The sequence below is a fragment of the Lynx rufus genome, unplaced genomic scaffold, assembly GCF_022079265.1.
Source record: "Lynx rufus isolate CCGP_SWC_20201006 ecotype Redwood Valley unplaced genomic scaffold, mLynRuf1.p SCAF_2, whole genome shotgun sequence".
Classification (NCBI taxonomy): domain Eukaryota; kingdom Metazoa; phylum Chordata; class Mammalia; order Carnivora; family Felidae; genus Lynx; species Lynx rufus.
This window is the reverse complement of record NW_025814834.1, coordinates 55,894,203-55,916,179: the sequence shown is the minus strand read 5'-3', so window position 1 is coordinate 55,916,179 and position 21,977 is coordinate 55,894,203. Positions and strand designations below refer to the sequence as shown.

At 39.6% G+C, this 21,977-nt stretch overlaps 1 protein-coding gene across 1 annotated transcript in view; it reads right to left on the bottom strand.

Moving 5' to 3' along the window:
- The window catches only part of PDE11A (phosphodiesterase 11A), a 385,818-nt gene that overhangs the window by 179,692 nt on the left and 184,149 nt on the right, over nt 1–21,977 (bottom strand). The window contains exon 6 of the mRNA XM_047084228.1: nt 5,985–6,117. Coding sequence (XP_046940184.1) covers nt 5,985–6,117 — 133 coding nt within the window. The remainder of the gene's footprint in view (nt 1–5,984; nt 6,118–21,977) is intronic.

The following is a 21,977-nucleotide window of genomic DNA, read 5'->3' as shown; positions in this document are numbered from 1 at the left end:
TTTGTGAGGACTTCCCAGAAGTTATTATAAGGCATGAAAGACACCAAGATTGGAAATCTAGTTTCCACTTTAGCTGTACAGCTAAGGCAACGCTTGGTAGAATAAATTCTCTTATTAACAGGAAATAGCCACTGGCATCATGAATCTCCAAACTGACAAGCTTCCCATGTTAGTCTAAATTGGAGAAGAAACTACCAAATGCACACAAGAGGACGTGCTGCGGTTGGCACCCAGTTAGAGATCTGAAGAATCCACAAGATGGTTCCCGGGGAGAGTCATTCATCAGTGCTCTGGACAGTTTCATTCAGGGAGTAGGGAACACTTCCCTAGCCAGTGTCAATGATCAGGAGCATCCATTTGGGCTTAACATGAACAAAAACTAAACTTCTATTGTATTATGCCATGGAGATTTTGGAGTTTATCTATTGCCTTAACTGATACAGTGGTTTGAACATAGGCAACAGGGCTATGTTTGAAATATACCAGTGTAATTGGCTTTTTAGCTTTATGTTTTAAAGATTGGTGGGTTGTTGGGGATTGGACTGTGTGGGGAGCCCCTGAAATTTGATCTTCCTTAATGTACCTTGCAAATCTGGCCTCAGGATGTCTGGCCATTCTTTTGAAGAGCCGTCTTCATATTGCTGGCTCCTTTAGGGGAAGAGATGATGACCATCTCCCAAGAGGCATCTCACAAGACATGCATCTAGCCGTCACCACTTTGTAACCAATGCCTATTATTGTTCCTCCTCTGAGAAGACAAGAAAAGACCTGGCTGTCTTGAAGACCTATAGGTTGTCAGATTAGTGCCACCATCTCTTCTTCACAGTCAACAAACAATCACCCTTAACTCTCCTCTTTGGCTACAGACTTTCATCTTCCTTCCCCACTGTGCCTCCAGATGAAGAGGATTGAAGTTGGCTTGTCTTTATTCAAGGTCTGCTGGTCTGCAGCTCTGTGTAAAGGCACCCTCATTTAGAGAAAAAGACCTGCTACTAGCACCCCACCCCCACCTCCAAATAAGAAACGAGTCCTTAATCACATGAGTATCTTCACTGACATTACAAAATATTGATATAGAATTTTGCATGTTACAATATATACTCAAGTAGTATGCCCAAGATGGCTCAGCTGGTGAGGGGAGCTTACAGGACAAAAAGTTAAGTCTGCTGGCCAACATTCATGTACCTCTGTGGATAGAAGAAAGATGGAGTGGTGATTCCATTGCCCAGGCAGCCCCTTACCAGCTTAGGGAATTGAAGTTCCTGTCGGTTTTGTGCCCTGCCTTGAGGAAGGTGTGTGGCCTTAGGTAAGTCACTTTAGCCCTCTGAGTCTGCTTCCTCAAGTGTAAATTAAAGAAACCTCAAATATTCCTATTAACTGAAAGCTGACACATCTACAGTATGAAACCTCAGGATAAGACCAATCCAATTTTCAGTGTTCTATCCCAGGACATTATATTGTCTGATGAATTGGGTCCTTCTTCATGTTCAGTGAAGAGATTTCAGGTTGCCAGAATTAGCCACTGAGCCACTGAGAACTTTAGGATAGATAAATGTGTTTCTGGCAAATTTAAGTTCATTATATAGACTTATGTTGAGAAAATATGTAGGAAAAATAGGAAATGCTTTGAAAAAGATTATCCATGCTACCTCTCTGCAAAGTATCATTCTTGTTAACCAGCTTCAAACTACTCAGGGAAGTCAGTGAATATAGAGAACCAAAAAGCAAGCACTTTTTCCAGTGAAGAAAACTCTGGGAGATGCTCCCTTAATCCTGGCTTAAAAAAATCATTTCCTTATATCCTATCAGTGATAAGTAACTACTCAATTATGATTACTGGTAAAAATTATGGATCCACATGCTAGCAGACCAAGAAGAGAGGACTCAAACCTTTGCAGGAAGACAATGCAATTCTAAAAGTTACCCTCTACCTCTTTGATGATTACAGAATTACTGTTAGTGCAAGAATGAAGCATATTCATTTAGTCATGGTAATTTTTTATCTTGAGGAAAATACTTAAAACATTAATAAAAAATATTTATCTGAAATGGTTGTCTTTATCTTATGATCTACACCATCTTACATCAGGCTTCATGGGGAGAAGGTTGGGGCCTCTTAGCCTCTTGGCACTGTGGCTCCGTCTGGAGTCTCATTCATTATTAACATAAACAGTTGACACCTGTCACTGAGGCAAAATATACTTGAGAAAGGAGGAAGCCTAAGCAGATAAATAATGTTGCTTTTCTTGGTATGATACATAACACACACATGCATACACACATGTGCCTACATACACACACACACACACAACACAACATACACACAAATTTGTAGGACATATCTACTAAATGCCTCTCTCTCTCTTACCTCCAACTGCATTAATTCCTTTCTATCTTTTTCCTTAGCATGAGAAGGGAAACATAACTTTAAATTCCAGGACCATACAAAGAGACCATATAAATATCATATATAATGCATCTCCAGATTTGCATTTGAAATTTGGTTATTAGGTGTGTGACAGACTGAAAGCATTTTAGGTGTAAGGACAAGAAATAATGATGGTCTAAGTACATGCTTTATTTTATCAGAGGGAAGAATGTGATTTTACTAAATAGTCACTGCTTAACCTACCACAGTTTACTGCCTTCAGATATCATTGCTTCTAACTACTGGATAAAAGCATGATATTTTTGGGGCGCCTGGGTGGCTCAGTCAGTTGAGCCTCCGACTTCGGCTCATGATCTTACAGTCTGTGAGTTCGAGCCCCGGGTCAGGCTCTGTGGGACAGCTCAGAGCCTGGAGCCTGCTTTGGATTCTGTGTCTCCCTCTCTCTCTGACCCTCCCCCATTCATGCTCTGTCTCTCTCTGTCTCAAAAATAAATAAACATTAAAAAAATTTTTTTAAAAAGCACGATATTTTTTTATGCCAAATCTCACAGAACTAACTGTTGCATTTTTGCTCAAGAGTCCACCTTGTTCTTTTTATAGATCAGTGGAGTAGGCTGCCTTATTGGAATGGACTATAAGCACAGAGAAAAATGTAAAATGGCTGTATCACTAATCAGGAAGAGTTCTGGTAAGAGTCTGACTGTAGACATAAGAATATGGTCTATCCAAGATCACTATATTATATAAGCAAGAAATTTTCTTGACATAGTAAATGTGCTTGCTACATGTGCTGTTTTTGTAAGAAAAAAAAAGGGCAAGGGCACCTCTGTGGCTCAGTTGGTGAAGTATCCAACTTCGGATCAGGTCATGATCTCATGGTCTGTGGGTTCGAGCCCTGTGTGGGGCTCTGTGCTGACATTTGGAGCCTGGAGCCTGTTTCAGAGTCTGTGTCTCCCTCTCTCTCTGACCCTCCCCTGTTCATACTCTCTCTCTCTCTCTCTCAAAAATAAATAAACATTAAAAAAAAAAAGAGCAATGATTGGACAAGAATTTTTCCTTCCCTGATAGAGGTGAAGATAGCCTATGACCCAGCATGTCATTCTCAAGATATAGACACTACAAAAACTCCTGTATATGTGCACTAGAGACATGTACAAGAATGTCCCTGGCAGTTACGTATGTAAAAGCAAAACATGGAACCCAAATGTCCATCAACACTATAGTGGATAAATAAAGTGAGGTTTATTCATACAGTGGAATACTTGGCAGCAGTGAAACTAAATGAATGAATTACAAACTCCTATGACTCAGGAACATACGTTGAATGAAAAAACAAGCCACAGAAGAATACATACAATATAATTTAATTTCTATAAATTTCAGAGAAACACAAGACATAATGACATATTTGGCATGGAGTCAAACATATGCAATGAACCTACACAGAAAAGCAAAAGAGTGTTAAATTCAAATTAGGACAGTGGTTACCTCAGCAGGGAAAGTAAAGGAGAAAGTACTAGAGAAGATCAGTACAAGGATTCAAAAGTAATCATCCTGTTCTTTTCTTAAACTGGGTAGTGGGTGTTCACTGCATCATGTTTTGTTATACCTTAACATATGGCTAATGAACCAGCTTTTTAAAATGGTGTAAAAAAAATTAAATGGTGTAATTTTTTGATTCCTTTTGCTTCCTCAGAATTTGACTTCACGGTTCAAAGCTAAGAGCAGAATAACATAAATCCATACCAAATTTAGTACTATGATTTGGGGTAGGAACCAACCCATCACCCCTTGACATCTAATCTCACATGATGGCTTGGTAACAAAGGATTGGTAATGAATGATTTTTCTGCATAGCAAGGCTTGTAGTTTGTTCAACTATTACTGATGTCAATAAGAGGATACTGAGAGCATTCCTTCCTAAAATTGTGTTTAGACATCTGTTCTTCAGTATTTTCTCTCTAAAAGCAAGGAAGAAAGAAACATGGCCAAAGGCAAAACTTCATCGAATTAGTCCTAGCCCAATCATAATGCTAAAGTGTACAAATATTGAGCTCTATCAATCATTTCTGCTCTGCTAATCACAGAACCAAGGTGGTGTTATTCTCCCTCAAAGGAGGACAACTAAAGGAGCTTTGGGCGGTGTACTTCCCCGAGGAAGGTAACTCAAAGCTCAGAAATAACGCATCAGAACTGAAGAGACCTAGAGGGTGGTCAGCGTGGGGACAGCTCAGGGGAAGCATGCTGCAGAGACACCCAACCCAGACTGGGAGTTCATGAAAGGATTTGCAAGGTAGGAGCAGCTGAGCTCTATGCTTAAGAATTAATAGAAACTACTAGAGGACATAGCCTGGGGGAAGAAAGCTCCAGGCAGCTACAGAGAGGTGCTGAGTTTTGGGGAATCTAAAATCTCCCTGCAGAGATCTGAAAAGATGACATGACTAAAGTTCTAAGTTTGGTTTAGACTGAAGCCCCCTGCCACATTGTGACCCACCCCAGACGTGGGACAGCACAGGGCAAGGCTGAGGGGGAGGGCTCTGGAGTCCAGAGACTGAGACTGAATCCCTGTCTGTCTCCAGAGTCATCAACCAGCTCTCATTTCAGCTAAATGTTCAGTTCTTATTGCTAATGTATCCTCCGTGCTGTAGCCACCGAAGTGGTGTGATCTTCCTAAAATACAACTCCTGTGTCTCCCTGATTAAAAACTCAACTACTGATTCCCCATTGCCCAGGATAAATACTCAAACTTCTTAATGCAGCTTTCAGGTTGGAGCAATCTGGCCCCTGCTTCCCTCTCCAGCCTCATCTACCTGGTGCTTCAGCAGCATTAACTCGCCTCAGCCCCCAGCCCCCAACCCCCCAGCCCCCCCATTCCCCGGGCCCCATGCTCTCTCAGCTTTGCCTAGAACACATCTCCACCTAAAACTCCTGCTACTCTTTAGATCTTCACTTGGCAATATAGAATAGGAAACATGTAATTTATTGAATACACACACACATGCACACACAAAGATATTTTATAAGTTCGTGTAAATTTGTCTGTATGATACTGTAGATACTTAGAATTTAAACACCTGCAAGTCTAGGTTGCTTTAATATATTCTGTATATAGCAAAATGTGCCTTCAAAATAAACATTAAACAATAACAAACCAATTTACCATTTCTTGGGAGCAATTTTTAAAAACATGGTAATTGTTCTAGGATCTGTTGGGAAATAACTATGTTATATCCACATTTTTATTAATAACTATTTCATAGTTTAATATAAACTATCTTTAATATAAAGTGTTCATGAATTAATGCATGGGTACATGCAATATAATATGTACCCAATTGTAAAGAGCATCAAAGTAATACATAATAGATAGCCATTTTGCCACAAATCAGAGTAGAGAAAGGAGATTTTTCTGTTACTCAACAGTAGACAATGCTAAAAATCTGATCACAGGGGAAAGACGCAAAAAAAAAAAAAACCTGCCAGTAAACTCAGGGGTGACTGTGATGTATACGATGTCCCTTTTTTGCTTCAACCAGCAAACCATCACCAGTGTGACAACTGAACCTTAAGAGTGCAACCAGAGAATTCCTCTTACCTCGGCATCAAAGCGAGGATCCTGGTAGGCATCGCTGATGTTCACCGGGAGGCCTGTGGAAGCCACTAGCTCGGCAACACTGTTATTTATAAGCCAGTCGGAATATGAGGATTTCTCCATGCTCTCTTTGAAACTATCAAAACCAAAGCAGGCAGTAAGAAAACAGAGAAACATAAGTTTGTTTGAAAGCAAATCTTATAAAACTATACTCATAGTAGGATTATCTATCCTCCTAAAGAAGGGATAAGTGACTTCAGTCACAGAATAGCGGGGTAATTATCAGTAGCTACTTCAAAAAACCTTGCCCGGGATGAGCACTGGGTGTTGTATGGAAACCAGTTTGACAATAAATTTCATATATTAAAAAAAAAAAGAAACCTTGCCCACTGTAATGTAAAATAATCAAATTCATGGGAAGACATAATAGATTCTCCATGACCCAGAAGAACAACTCTAGGCTTTATTTAGGCCAAAGCAGACAGACATAAAGTAAATAATCAAGTAAGGACCAAACCTGACTTGAGGATGCCAAAACCCTGGCAGAATAAATTCCCCTGCCCTCCCCGGCCCACACCCCTTAACTAAGTGGACTGGACGTGTGATATCAGGAAAAATTAAATCCCAGAATGGAGAAAAATCAGGAAATAAGTTGAGAATTTACAAAATTGTAAGTGCAGCAAAAGAGCAGGTCTAGACCATGGGTAATCTTAGTACTTATGTAAAGGTTTTTGTAGCATGTCTCAGAGTTTCTTAACAAAAGCACATTTCTACCTAACAAAATCTTGCTGGAAAACCTGTTTTAATTCTACTGACCCCTAACAGGAATAATTTAAATTATATCCATATTTGATTTCAACAGGAATTTTATGCTAAATGATTTTGTGAACTTTCCCTTGTATCACTTTCACTATAATTGCCAAATTTACAGAAATGCCATAAGAATTAGTAAGATTCCCTACTCCCTCTCTCCTGTCCATCATTTCTTCCCCCAAATACATACTGAGCACTGCCAGGAGCTATGGAATTGCAAAACTGAGTACTGTTCAAATTAGCAATATCAAGGAAAATTTTCACGGAGAATATTAGATTTGTGGCTTTGCAGGTGATAACTGAAATTACATAAATGAATGCCGGTATACCAGGGCAATGTTTTCCCAACTTGGTTCTGTGGAACTCTGGGTTCCAGGATATGTGAGTGAGTGTACCACAATGAGAATAATAAGAATTCTACTGACTTTTTAATCTAAACTACCTTATATGGAAGGAAAACACTAAGCCCTGTAAATAGTCATTGTTACTATGCAGTAATGTGCCTGCATGGAATTTGGGCCCTACCAAGAATTTGTGGCATGGAGAGGCCACCAGATGCTTGAGGAAGTGGGAAGCACAGAAGTTCTTTAGCAACATTAATAGGTGCCATCTGTGATGACGGCTGGTCTGTGTCTGATAAATGTAACATGTATTTGTGATGATATTCATCCCTTATTGCATATCAAACATTACTAACACACACGTTTATTCCCTGTGAATCTCTGGCTGTGAGAAGTGGAAGTTTTAATGAAAAGCTGGGTCTTATATTTCTCATATGGTACCTAAATCAAAGAAACGAAAAGACTGAGGACTTCAAAGATAAGATGAAGCCCTTATTTCCTAAAACAAACAAAGGAGCATCAACAAAGTCCATGTTTTATTTTCTTTGCTCTATTATACCTGTGAGAAGGGAAATTTTATGTTGTGCTGCAATGAAAACAAAATATAGGACGAAACATGATAATGTACCTGATATGAGGTTCCAACTTAATGAAGCCATTTCTAAGTTTATAAAAGTGTGTAACTGAATGCTTCTCATTTCTTACAGCGATTAGTTGGTCTATGAACTCACTCTGAACTATCTGGGTACTTTATTCCATTCTACAGTTTTTAAAAGTGTTCTGTGATAAAATAGTGTGGAAAGTGCTGACCTGGAGTGCCCTGGGCAGAAGGGGTGCAATGGGACCCTGGGTATGAGCCACAGAAGAACCAGAGAGAAGAATGGTTGGGGAAGGCAAAGGGGCCAGTGGTGAATGCTCTAAGGAAGGAACCAGTTTCATCAAGTGTGAAAACCTGTAAGCTGGGTCTTTCAGGATGGGCAAGTGAGTTCAGCAAGGAGGGACTGGGGTGGTGAGGAGGAAAGCGCCCGAGGAGGAGGAAACAGCAAGAAGAAAGATACGAAGGGAAAAGAGTACAATAAGTACAGTAGCACTGAGTAATCCCTTAAATGAACAGGTCAGGGCTTAAAGGTGGAGGCTTTGACCAATAGGCTTCAAACTTAGTCACAGGCAATGGCAAGCTGTTGGAGAGTACTGAGCAGGGAAATGACATGATTTGAGATGTGACTTCAGAAAGCTTCAGGAAGCTTAATCCAGGAAGCTTAAACAAGGAGCAAGAAAAACTGAGAGAGATGGAAGGTAGACCAGCGAAGTTGTGCCGATGGGAGGTGATGATGCTGGCCCCTCAGGAGATCCTGCAGAAGACTCCGCAGGGCTTGGTGGGCAGACAGCTTGGCTTACGTTCTGCTTGTGTGTGTCTGTGGCACTATTAGAAGTGAGTTGGTTTGAGAAGTGGGAGATGGGGAACAATAACAGATCTTTTGTGAACCTGGAACATGTTACTCATTGTTGAAACTCCAGGAACAAAACCCATATAAGATCCTCAGGACTGGAAATACTATAGAGTTGGGATTATCTTCGAGGAAAATACAATGGATGAGATTGACCAGGGAGAGAATATGCGGGAAAATCTGTATCTAGGGGAAGGAAGAAGAAGAAAGGCAGTAATAAAGGTGGAGGGGAGAGAGAAGAAAGAAAAAGGAGGAAAGCAAATTTATCATCACCCGAGTAGGCTAACAGCCTGGCTGGATGCTTTACCTAATTAATTTGTTTTGTTTTCACATAAATCTATGAGATGGGTACAATTCTCTACATTTTACAGATCAGAAAACTGAGGTTCAGAGATGCTAAGTGGAGATAGAATTTTCAGCTAAGCATGACTACAGAGCCTCAGATTATTCTGTTTATCCTGTCGCCTCTCAGGGAAGGAGTCAATGGGTAGGAGTTGAGCAAGAATAGTAGGTTGTCACCTAAAGAAAAGACGGGAGTGGCAGTCAGCATCACAGGGAGTTTAAAGGAGACACTGCAGATCATAAACACTTGAGTCTGAGACTACATGCAGTCAAAGGAAGAGGGAGGAAAAGGCATTGGATTTGATCATCTAGAGCTGTAGGTCACTGCTTAACAAAATTCCCAAGGAAGATGTTGAAAACTTACTGAGCAGGGGCTCCTGAAAGACTCATCCTAAACCTAAAACATGCTTAGAACTGGGGTTAGTTTGGGCTGCATATGTATTGCAATCACTCTAAAAGTATAGGACAACGTGGGGTGTCTGGGTGGCTCAGTTGGTTCAGCATCTGACTCTGGATTTTGGCTCAGGTCATGATCTCATGGTTTGTGAGATCAAGCCCCAGGCATGGAGCTTGTTTGGGATTCTCTCCCCCTTTCTCTGCCCCTCTACCACTCACGCTTTCCCTCTCTAAATAAATAAATAAATACATAAATACATAAATAAACAAACAAACATTTAAAATTGTAGGCCAGGGGCGCCTGGGTAGCTCAGTTGGTTAAGCATCCGACTTTGGCTCAGATCATAATCTCATGGTTCATGAGTTGGAGTCCCTCATCGGACTTTCTGCTGTCAGCACAGCAGACTCTCTCCGCCCTTCCCCACTCTCTCTCTCTCAAAAATAAATAAACATTTTTTTTTAATTTTTTTTTTTCAACGTTTATTTATTTTTGGGACAGAGAGAGACAGAGCAGGAACGGGGGAGGGGCAGAGAGAGAGGGAGACACAGAATCGGAAACAGGCTCCAGGCTCTGAGCCATCAGCCCAGAGCCCGACGCGGGGCTCGAACTCACGGACCGCGAGATCGTGACCTGGCTGAAGTCGGACGCTTAACTGACTGCGCCACCCAGGCGCCCCTAAAAAAAATAAATAAACATTTTAAAGAATAGAATAAAATTGTAGGACAATGTAAATGGGTCAATTCTGTGCAAGGCACTCTGCATAAACAAAGTTGAGGTGGTTTCTAGAAAATATAAACTATGGTCTCTGGCCTTACAGAGGTTGCCATCTACTTGGGGAAATGAGAAATAAACATACTGACATTTGCACAATGCACAATTTAAATGCCCAGTTCAAATTTCAAATGACAGGGGCGCCTGGGTGTCTCAGCTGGTTAAGTGTCCGACTTTGGCTCCGCTCATCTCATGGATCCTGGGTTCAAGGCCCACGTTGGGCTCTGTGCTGACAGCTCAGAGCCTGGAGCCCACTTCGGATTCTGTGTCTCACTCTCTCTGATCCTCCCGCATTCACACTCTCTCTCTCTTTCTCTCTCTCTCAAATATAAATAAACATTAAAAAAAATTTGTTTTAAACCACAAATTTCTTTTTTTTAATTTATTTTTTATTTTTTTTTAACGTTTATTTATTTTTGAGACAGAGAGAGACAGAGCATGAACGGGGCACAGGCAGAGAGAGAGGGAGACACAGAATCAGAAGCAGGCTCCAGGCTCTGAGCCATCAGCTCAGAGCCCGATGCGGGGCTCGAACCCACGGACCGCGAGATCGTGACCTGAGCTGAAGTCGGACGCTTAACCGACTGAGCCACCCAGGCGCCCCTAAACCCACAAATTTCAAATGACAAATTTGTCACATGGCTGTGTCGACTAGTTGCCAAGTCAATTGTACCAGTCATAAATGCAAAAGAAATGCAAAAGAAGTGAAGGGAGGAAGAAACCACCTCAGCCTCTATAATCGAACTAAGGCTCCAGAGGGGAGGGGAGATTTTAATCAACCTATAGCTGCAACAGTGCAAACAGATTTTCTGAAAACCACCTCTCCATTTCTTCAGTTTAATGTTACGTAGGTACATAAACTAAGGGCAGGGCGACAGAATAAACTAAGGTGCAGGGCTCAGAGAGACAGTCAGGAAGGATGATTGTCACTCAGTAATTATATCACATTCTGGCTTTTACACCAATTCAACCTTCCAAATCAACCTTCCGAATCTTAAGTTTTTACTGTAATACAGAATCATGATGTTGAGTTAGAGCTCTCAAAACCTTGCTTTTTAAGATTTATTAAAAAAATTTTTTTAATGTTTATTTATTTTTGAGAGAGAGATTGAGACAGAGCATGGGCAGGACAGGGGCAGAGACAAAGGAGACACAGAATCTGAAGCAGGCTCCAGGCTCTGAACTGTCAGCACAGAGACCAACACGGGGCTCTAACTCATGAACCGTGAGATTATGACCTGAGTCGAAGTCTGATACTTAACTGACTGAGCCACCCAGGTGCCCCAAACTTGCTTTTTTTTTTAAAAGATGATTTCTGTTTTATGAGTAAGACCATGAATTTTAGATCAGATATATCTGATTCAAATACCTATTTTGCCACTTCCTAGGCAGTGATCTCAGACAAGTTACTTACACTTCATCTGTAAAATGGGTATAATACTCCTACTTAGTTATCGCTCAGATTAAGGTAATAATTTATACAAGTGTTTAACATACTATCTAGCCCATAGTAAACAGTCTTTTTAAAGTATCAACTTTTTAGCAACTTCTAGAGTAAATTCTGCATGTGACAGTACCCTTTGTACACTTCAGCAACTAGGTATTGTGAATTTAATCATAAAGGAAAGGGCTCAAGTTGTTTCTTTTTCTTGAGGGACATATTTAGCTTAAAGGATGTTGTATGGAAACCAATTTGTCAATAAACTTCATATAAAAAAAAAATAAAGGATCAGTTCTTTCATAAAGGTCCTGTGGGTCAACTCCTTCTGATTTATGCAGGTCCTTTTATTTTGTGTGGTTTCCTTTCCTTCGATTGATTTCTGTTGGAGCAGAACATGGTAAGATGGACACAGCCATGTGTGGTAATGCAGGTTCTGCCCCCCATAGGGGTGCCCTGTACAAGGAATGAATGGAGGGTGACATCTAGCCTAGTTGTGCATGTTGGCTTTGAACTGCATCCATCTAAAGGAAGTACTTTTTCTATTTTCACAGAGATGCTGTACGGGCTGACAATGGTCTCATTTCAATCTCTCCGACAAATGGACAGCTAATATTAAATTGATTACCTTTCATGACTGGGAACTCATTACCTACAAAAATATTCCATTCCATTTTGTGGCAGCTCAATTTACTTTCTAATAATCATCCTTTGCTCCCAGTCCCATGGTTTGTAGATCATGGATCTCATTACCTGACAGCCCTTGAAATATCTGGCAATAATAACATGTTCCCCACAGTCTTCCACCTAAGATCATTCTTTTCCAACCAGCTCCAATTCCTTCAGGTACTCCTGCTCTGGCATGCCTTCCTTATTCTCACCATCCCAGCCCTAGGTGTATCCCTGCAGATTAATTGCCCTTTGGAGTATGAAATACAGTCTAGAATAGTCTTATACATGGGATCTGAGCAGGATAGAGGTGGGATGACCATCACCTTTGTTCCAGATCCTGTTCCCCCCAAGAAGAGTCAAGGTTGGTAGTTTCTAACAGGTCTTATTTTTTTTTTAATTTTTTAATTCATTTTCTTTATTTTTGAGAGGCAGAGAGAGACAGAGCACGTGTGGGGGAGGAGCAGAGACAGAGGGAGACACAGAATCGGAAGCAGGCTCCAGGCTCTGAGCTGTCAGCACAGAGCCTGATGCGGGGCCCGAACTCACGAACCGTGAGATCATGACCTGAACTGAAGTCGGACGCTCAACCGACTGAGCCACCCAGGTGTCTGTAACAGGTCTTATTTTTTTAATAGGTTGTTGGAAGCTTAAATTAATATCCAAAGTTGAATTGACCAATTTTATAGGGCCCCCCGATGTGACCAGAGATATCAAAGGCCAACAAATCCAGCACTAAGATTTTCAGTTTGGTCCAGGACCAAGATAAGGAGAATTACTGCAGTTTACAAATACATCAATAATTTGATTACTCTGTAGTTTGTGGGTGCAAATGAGATCATGCCAGTTCAGTGGATCTTAGCTGCCATGTGCGTAACTGTAAGACCACAGACACCTCCAAGTCCTCTCCCTACTCCTAGTCTCTAAGGAGACTTATTCTTTCACTCAAGACCCCTTGTCAAAGCCTTGGAAGCCACTTAAGGGAAGCCAGACACTTGAGGGTACTAAAGCTTCATGGAGTGAAGAAGGAATCCTCTCCCCCAAGCTCTGATAGCATTTAGGCCCCTAGGTCCTAAAGCCATACTGCTTATGTCTACACTGTCACAAGTTTTCTCATTTTACAGTCCCTTTAGTTTCTGCCCATACCCTTCTCTGTATAGGCAGGAAATAGGGCTGGGATGACCCTTCTTTTGGCAAAAAGAAAAAGACACTTATTGATCATCTTATGCAAGTGGATGTCTGGTGTGACTGTCGGTGGATTTGCAAATATTTTGCCAAGACATTTACTGTGCACCAACCAGTGCACCACAGAGAGAGGAAAAATGTCTTAAAATTCTATATGACATTCATTTGTTCTTGAAAAATCAAAAGTTTTGATAGACCATTAAAATATTTACAAAGTTTGTTTGTTTTAATATCTGTCCATGTTTAATAGCTTCTGGTATGCAAGTCATAACACTAGTTTGACTCCTTTGGTGGGGATGTAAAATAAATTCTGACTTAAACAAAAAAAAAAAACAGCAGACAAAACAAGTCTTTGAAATAAGAGTCTTAGAAAAGAAAATAAATACCTAGGTTATCACCTAACTTCAGTGAAACTTTCTTAAAAGGTAAAAATTAACCACTAAGCTCATTTTAGCTCTTTAAAAAAGTAGACCTCCCTAAGATCAAAATTTGTTTAAAATAACAGGAAAATTGTAAAGAGGTCTTTTACTTGTATTTTTCTAGAACCAGGTGCATAGGAAGATGCAGGTTTTTAAGTGAGTTTCCTGCCAAGGGATGCAGTTTAGTCTTCTTGCCCAGTGGTATCTTGCTTCCAAATATGAGACTCCCACTGACTTCAAAGAGAGCTTCATGAGCTCAAATATTGACTACGGAAGGATAAAAGAGAACTGCCCTATTATAGAAAACACATAATTCCTGAAATGCGCCTGCCCCTAAGTGAGGGCCAGTGAGGTAGACATAAACCTCAGGATAACAAGTTGAAGGGTAGTGGAGGAGGCAAATCAATACAAGTAAAACAAAACAAGACAAAATAAAATACCCCTAGACAAGTAACTTCACCATCTTCACTTGTCTAAAAAACCTATCTTGGCCAAAGATTCAAACACGGAAAATTATATGAAAATAACTCAAGACTATTTTTCAGAATTAATTCTCAAAACGAGTCTCTAAAGTAGAAGACAAAATATCTGAATAAAATAATGTTAATCATTAGACTGTATCTGTATTGACATTTTTGTTCTCAACACTAGAGTTTAACCTTCACTAGAGACTCCCAAGACTTTGCTCTTTTAAGAATGACCATGGGCTGGGCCCCTACTAAGTGCTGGACAATTCTGGGGCAAGTCTGGCATGAACATACCCATAAGAGTCTTTTCCTTTTTGCTTAAAGAAGTTGGCAGTGGTAACCCATCTGCATATGGATGGTCAGCTCAGTACTGCCCCTACATAAACAGAAAGAGGTTATAGGAAGAAGCTAAAGGGGTCACACCTTTGGGGAGCTCACAAACAATGACAATAGTTTGTGATAAATGCCCCAAAGGAAAAATACACAAAACATTACCAGACCTGAGAGAAGAAGGATCAGTTTTGTTTGCATTGGGAATGGTATTTGGAAAATCACTTCCCAAAAGGAAGTTGGTCTAAGCTAGTTTTTGAAGTAAAAGGTCATCTGGAAGAGGAAGAGGGTAAAAAGAATCCAGACAAAACCATAGCATGAGGAAAGCTTTAGAAGTGTGAGGTTTTCTGTATTGATATGATAAATATTAGAGCTAAAACTTAGGATACATGGTGGAAGTGATCACCAAGGCTACAGTGGCAGAGGCCAACACATATACTGTGTGGTTCCATGCACATACTTTGTATCCACAACCAAATATATACTGATGATCTTCGAATCTACACCAGCAGCCCAATGAATCCTGACATCCCTACATACATATCCAAGCATTTTCTGGACACTTCTTCAAGGTCATCTCCAGGCACCTCAAATTTAACATTTTCAAGACTACACTAATACATTCTCCTTGACATGCTATCAATGATTAATGAAAACTGTGACCATTAACTAAAAATATATCACTAAATATATAACTAAAAATATATATTAGGAGCAGAATGTTTCAACATAGACACAGTCTATTTTCTCATTGTCAAGGGATTGTCAATTGCCCTCTGATACCTTGAGTATTATCCAGTGGGGGCAGGATTCAGAAAGGCGAAGAGGCAGAATTCCAAGAACTCTTTAGGACAGATATTTCTTTTTTATGCTTTGCAAACAAAAATTGATTTTTGATCTGTAGGTCATGCCTGGTACTATTTGCCATTTTGCTTCACAGGCTAGAGGTCGTTCTGAACTTTGGATCTCAAAGAGAAACTCCATTCCTTACTTTTTCTTTTCAGGTAAATCTATCTAACTCTGGGTCCTTCCTGAAGCCTCGAGCTCTGCAACATTATTTGAAGTTGGCTTTCAATTAGGAGATTAAGGAACTAAGTCAATACCAGTGGGACTCAAAGCTAGCACCCCAGCAGGAGAGTCTTGAAAACCCAGAACTGGGACGTGAATAATCCCCTACTGGCTTCAGTGTATCTTTGAAGGTTACCAAACAAACCTTTTAGTCACAAAAAGTAGTGGGGGAGAGTGTAATTAGCAAGCAGAGTTAGCCTGTCAATTCTCGCAGTGTGGCAGGAGAGGAAGATGCTCTAAGTTGCAGAAGTCCCTGAAGCTTATCGTGACCTGCTAATGGACTTACATTTATGGTCTTGCCTAAGGACACTTCATCACACTCCCATTTCTCTCATTTTAGGCATTCCCTAGTTATTAGAAATTAAGACATGGTAACCAAAGAGTACATTTTCTTTCATTTCTTCAAGTTGTACAATTAGAATGATGAAATTTATCACCCCCAGGAGTTGGTGTCACTTTGGGGAAGAGTCTTGTGACTCTTGGATGGGTGTCAGATGGCATCACTGTGAGTGGCTGATGTCTACAATTTAGCATCGTATAGTGACAACTGCTTGGTTTCACAGCCAAGCAAATCTGGAGGGGGGTTTTCATATCTTGGTCTAACATTTCGTAGTTGTAAGACTACAGATAAAATTTTAATGACTCTTAGTTTCCATAATGGAAAATAGAGGAAATAAAACTCATTTTACAGAGATGGTTTAAGGATACAATAATGTAATGTGGAAGAATGCATGGCACACAAAAAGCTCTCAATAAATATCAATTCCTTCTCTCACATAGATTTTTCTTTGTGATAGTGTTTTATTAAATACACCAAGGTGAGACATGCCCTGTTTATTTAACTGCTTCTTTCCTGGGTCAGGGGAGATGTTAACTGTTTTTGACTGTGTCATCATTGTCATATATGGAGACTTGCTGAAGAGAAAACAGCAAAATTGTTGATAATAGAACTAACAGTTAACAATCCTATCCCGCTAGATGTTTCAAGTAGCCTCATCACATCTCTCTGTAGGGGAGCTGTGGCCAACTCCATCTATCTGCTCTTCCATCTTTGAGGGCATACCTTCCCAACAAGTCCCGGGCATATGTCTGCATGGCAAGAAAGGAGAAGTGGACTCAATGTGTTAAAATATTAACTCAAGAACATTAAATAACAGACATACAAAAGTAAGTGAGTCAAACATAAAAACCAATCATTAAGGCTTTCAAGTTGCCAAAATTCTGTTTACTGCATAGCATCAATCTAAGAGACAGCTGACCTACATAAGTTACTTTATTATGCTTGATCTCAGTACTTATTCATGTGCCTTGTTGTTCATGGAACATTTGTATAGCTTTCATTCTCCTCTGTGACAGTTTTCCTAGAGTGACAAGCCCATTGGTCCAAAATAAACAGGGGTAATGATAGGGTTTGTCTTTTATTTGAATCTTCATGTTCGAAGGCAGGAAAAAGAAAAGACAGAAATTACATATGTTTAAGAGGTAAAGGCTAGATAGTTGAGAAATATGTGTCCTTGACTTTCTTAAGATTTTGGAAGATACACAACTTCATTACAAATGTTTCCTCTCTTTCACTGATACTTAATTCTTATAATTAGCATCATGCAAATGGTGCATGGACACATACAAGACTAGGGTCATGGAGGGTATTTATAAAATAGGATTTTTGAGGGGGAAACATGCAAGCCCAGAGGTATCAAAGTGACATGGCTCCCTGAGAGGTATGCTGAGGTCAGGCATAAAGTGTTTCAGAGGAAACACTTTAATCTCATAACACTCTGCATATTTTTAGAGAAAGGAAGCAGGAAATATATAGCTGATTCTGTAATAATAGAACTTTATGGTAAAGAACTGGTCTTGATACCAAGAGAGAGCCTCAGAGTTCAGTCTCTGGTACCAGTCTTGTCTTCAACTGAGCTTAACTCAGATATGCTGAGACATCTCCTCGCTAAACAACAGAAAGGGGGTAAAAATGAGCCTCCTGGGTTATCTGCATCTTTCTTCTTCAATTAGCAACATTAAATATTGGCATGATGAGGTTCAGCAGCCCTGAATTTGCCAGACAGTGGATATTAAAGAAGAATGCCCTAAGGTTCTTATATTAAAGGAAGTTAGTTATACAGCAACAACAATCAAACCAAATCTTGCTTCTCTTCCAGGATGACTGGTGGTTCTGTTTTAGTTTTTAACATTTTTAAGGTTTTCTTCATTTTCTTGAATTCAGAATAGTTATCATATTCTTATTTATGCAAAACACCTATTACAGGCTTCCTAGCACATGCTTTCTAGCAGAGAAGAAGGAAAATCCATAAAGAAGAAAGCAGGAAAACAATATATTCATATTCATCACATACTATGGAAATGTTCTGTCCTACACCATTGTGTGAATTTCTCTACCATTCCCTATCACTGTAGGTAACAGAGATTTAAAAGAAGGTAAAAAGAAGAGGGCAGCCTTCCAAATTGGCAGATTAAGGACCACTGACAATTTGTTCCTCCACATAAAAGCAGTGAGAATACTAGCAAACATTGTCAAAATAAACATTTTGAGAACTCTGGAAATTAAGGAAAAGACTTGCAAAAATCTGAGGAGTGTTTATTCAAGAAAAACAGTTGAATCTCTGTAAGGACAGCAAGTTTTGGGGCATTTTAACTGACTTTACTCCCATCTCCCACTCCCCAACTCTAGGGTAGCCAGGAAAACCAACAGTCACATAATCACATGAGTTGTGAGAGTCAGAATCCTAGCAGCGGCTGGCAGAGAAGGAAGTTTGAGAGCTCCCTAAAAGTCCTATCCCCAGAGAATTGTCATTATTTGACCTGTTTGGCAGCTCCATTGGAAACCTTCACTCACAGAGTTTGTCTTTCTTTGAACTGACTTGGGGCTTGCTCACTGAGAACAGCCTTCACCTCTGGGGCATTTGTGGAAAAAACCCAGCAGCAGTGGGTTAACACAGTGTTTAACACTGCAACTGCTGTAGGCAGGGATAACAGTTGCAGCTAACAAGAAGTGGACCAGAAAACTTAAAAGAAGCATGGATAGAGTGCCTGGGTGGCTCAGTCGGTTGAGTGTCCGACTTTGGCTCAGGTCATGATCTCACAGTTCATGAGTTCGAGCCCCATGTCGGGCTCTGTGCTGACAGCTCAGAGCCTGGAGCCTGCTTCAGATTCTGTGTCTCCCTCTCTCTGCCCCTTCCCCGCTGTCTCTCAAAAATGAATAAACGTTAAAAAAATTTAAGAAAAAAAGAAGCATGGAAATGAGATATTCCTAGAGGGGTTTTGAAAAGCTCTTACATATTCCTCGAAATCTAGAAGGGCACACTCATTTGCAGAGTTGTATGTGTGCCCAGGAAAGACCCCAAGAAGGCCCTAATCCCTTATCTCTGGCTGACCTTGAAGCTCTGTGTAAGCAGAAAGTGAAAGCTACATAAACTTCCTGTCAGAAAATTGAAGATATCACCCACATGCAAACAGATCTCCTCAGCAAGGCTGGAAGATTTACTGGTTCAAGGCTTTTAAGGAAATCTGTGTCTAGTCATGGGTTCACAACAAGCTAACCAAGCAGAGAATTCAGTTGCCAAACGTAACAAAAAATAGTTCCGGGGTGGGGGGGGAGTCACTAAACAACAAACAGCAGCAGCGACAATAAGAGCAACAAATAGAAACAACAAAGTGAATGGTAAGTGGATCTGATCTCCAGAGTTTCCACACCATATTATTTAAAATATTCAGTTTTCAACAACAACAAAAAACTTGAGACATAGAAAGAAACAGGGAAGTACACAGGAAAAAAAGCAATCAACAGAAACTGTCCCTGAGTAAGTCCAGATGATGGACTTACTAGACAAAGACTTTAATTGAGCTATTATACATATATTCAAAATAACAAAGAGAACTAAATCTAAAGAACTAAAGGAAAATATGAGAACAATGTCTCACCAAATACAGAATATCAAAAAAGAGTTGGAAATTATTAAAAAGAACCAAAAATTTAAGTTCTAGAACTGAAAACTACAATAACTGGAATGAAAAATTTGCTAAGAGGGTTCAACAGAAGGGTTGAGAAGCCAGGAGAAATAATTACCAAACTGGAAGATAGGTTAATCAAGAATATCTGATTTGAGAAACAGAAAGACAAAGAATGAAAGAAATTGAATGTCTCAGAGACATGTGAGACACCATCAAGCATATGGACATATACATAATGGGAGTGTCCAAAAGACAGGAGAGAGGAAAAGGGGCAGAAAGAATATTTGAAGAAATAATGGCTAAAAACTTCCTACATTTGATTAAAACAAATATTAATGTATACATTCCAGAATTTCAACAAATTCTAAGCAGGATAAACTCAAAGGGACCCACACATAGACACATCCTGACTAAACTGTTGAAAGCCAATGACAAAGAAAGCATCTTGAAAGCAACAAAAGAGATGTGATTCATCACATACAAGTGATTTTCAATATGATTAATAGCTTCTGTTCGGAAACCATGGAGGCCAGAAGGCTGTTGAATGACATATTCAAAGTGCTCAATGATTGTCAACCTTATCAACAGATTATGTAACACATTTCATTCACTTGCCCTAAATAGTGGTATAAAAAACTTACACAAACATAACACTCCCCAAGGTGCCAAATTTGAAGCACAACATATATTTGAGTGAAAAAGTTTTGGAATGTTTGGGAAATATATTTCATACAACCACCATATTAAAAAGTAACAAATATAGGCATTGACTGAGGCCACACACACTACATGTATAAATCAGACAAGGCTTATGAGTCTAAAACTGTTTTTCAAACTGTGGGTCACAACAAAGTAGTGAATCATGAAATTAATTTTGTACATTAGGACAGCAGTTTTTTTTGTTTTTTGTTTTTTAAAGAATAGAATATATCAGAATATACATACATAGTAAAGGTAAGTATAGTTTCATAAAACTTGCTTTTAATAAGCATGTGTGCATTTTTTTTGTGTATATTTATATACATTAAGCAGATCTGGCTATCTTTTGTTGTCAAAAAAAGTTGAAAGTCACCATCTAAAGGATACCCAAAGAAACTCACACAGTTAGGATTCATGGTGAAGACATTTAGCAACTTTCTCCAAGGTAGGGACAGAATTTCTGATTCCCAAATGGCTCATCAGGGCTGAGTGGCAATGTCCAAATGAAGGTGACTTACATCATACTTTCTGGAAGCATAAGCCCAGAATCATATTCATAATCTGGTTAGGTGCTAGAGATCATCTTGCCTGGGCCAAGTACATCTCAGGGTTATAACATGTACAATATGATTGCAGGGTATAATCACAATAAAGTGAATAAACAAAATCCTCCCTCATCATTCTTTAGTCTCTCCAGGCTAATATGGTCTATACCACATTTATTCCTGAATATACCATTGCTGCTGGACAAAAGTAAAGAACATCTCTGGGAATCTTATTTACAGACTCATGAAGCAATTTGAGAGCTCATCTGGTACTTTTGTCTCATTACAGTCACATATCATAGAAGTCCGTTCCCCTTTAAAAAATGCCCAAATCTGGGCCATAGGGGCTGGAAGCCTAAAGGAAAGACTTACAGAGAGATGAGGAATGGTTACAAACCACTGCTGGAAAGAGTAATTTGTTTGCAAAACTAGATTCCACACAGAATTGCAAGGAAAGGAAAAAAAATCAATAAGGCATTGAAACGTAAGTTTCAACATTCTGACCTAAAAAATGCAATGCAGAAAACTAACTTTGAGAAGAATCATAGGGCTGTCCAATCTAAAAACTGAAAGAAACCCTAAAGGTCCCCTAAGGTGCTTCTCAAAGTTGAGATATATGTACCCTCAGGGGAAGGAAGGTGTAAATGAGCTGACAGGCGGAAAAGCCACAGGAGAAACAATGTGTGGAAGGGTCATATTATTTCATGGACTCTACAATACCATGGAATGTAACATGCACTATTATTTTTGAACAGCAAAAAAGAGAAAAAAAATGCTGAGGCAATTTGTTCTTATCACTTACAATATTTGAACCTTATCTTAAAATTATTTATTTCAGATTAGACATAAATTTTATCATATACCATTTGTGAAGGAAAATTTAAACTATACAAATTGATTATGTATAAAAGGAAAATTTGTAAGCAAAATAAATTGCCTAAGACATTTCTAAAATTTCTTCAAACTCAGTGTCACTCTTCTGAATCACTTTTCAATATGGAGTCATCGATGTTTGCAGTTATCATCCTCTGAGCTATCAGGATACTGAGGATGCAGCATCTACTAGAAGAGTGCTCTACCACTATCTCTAGGACT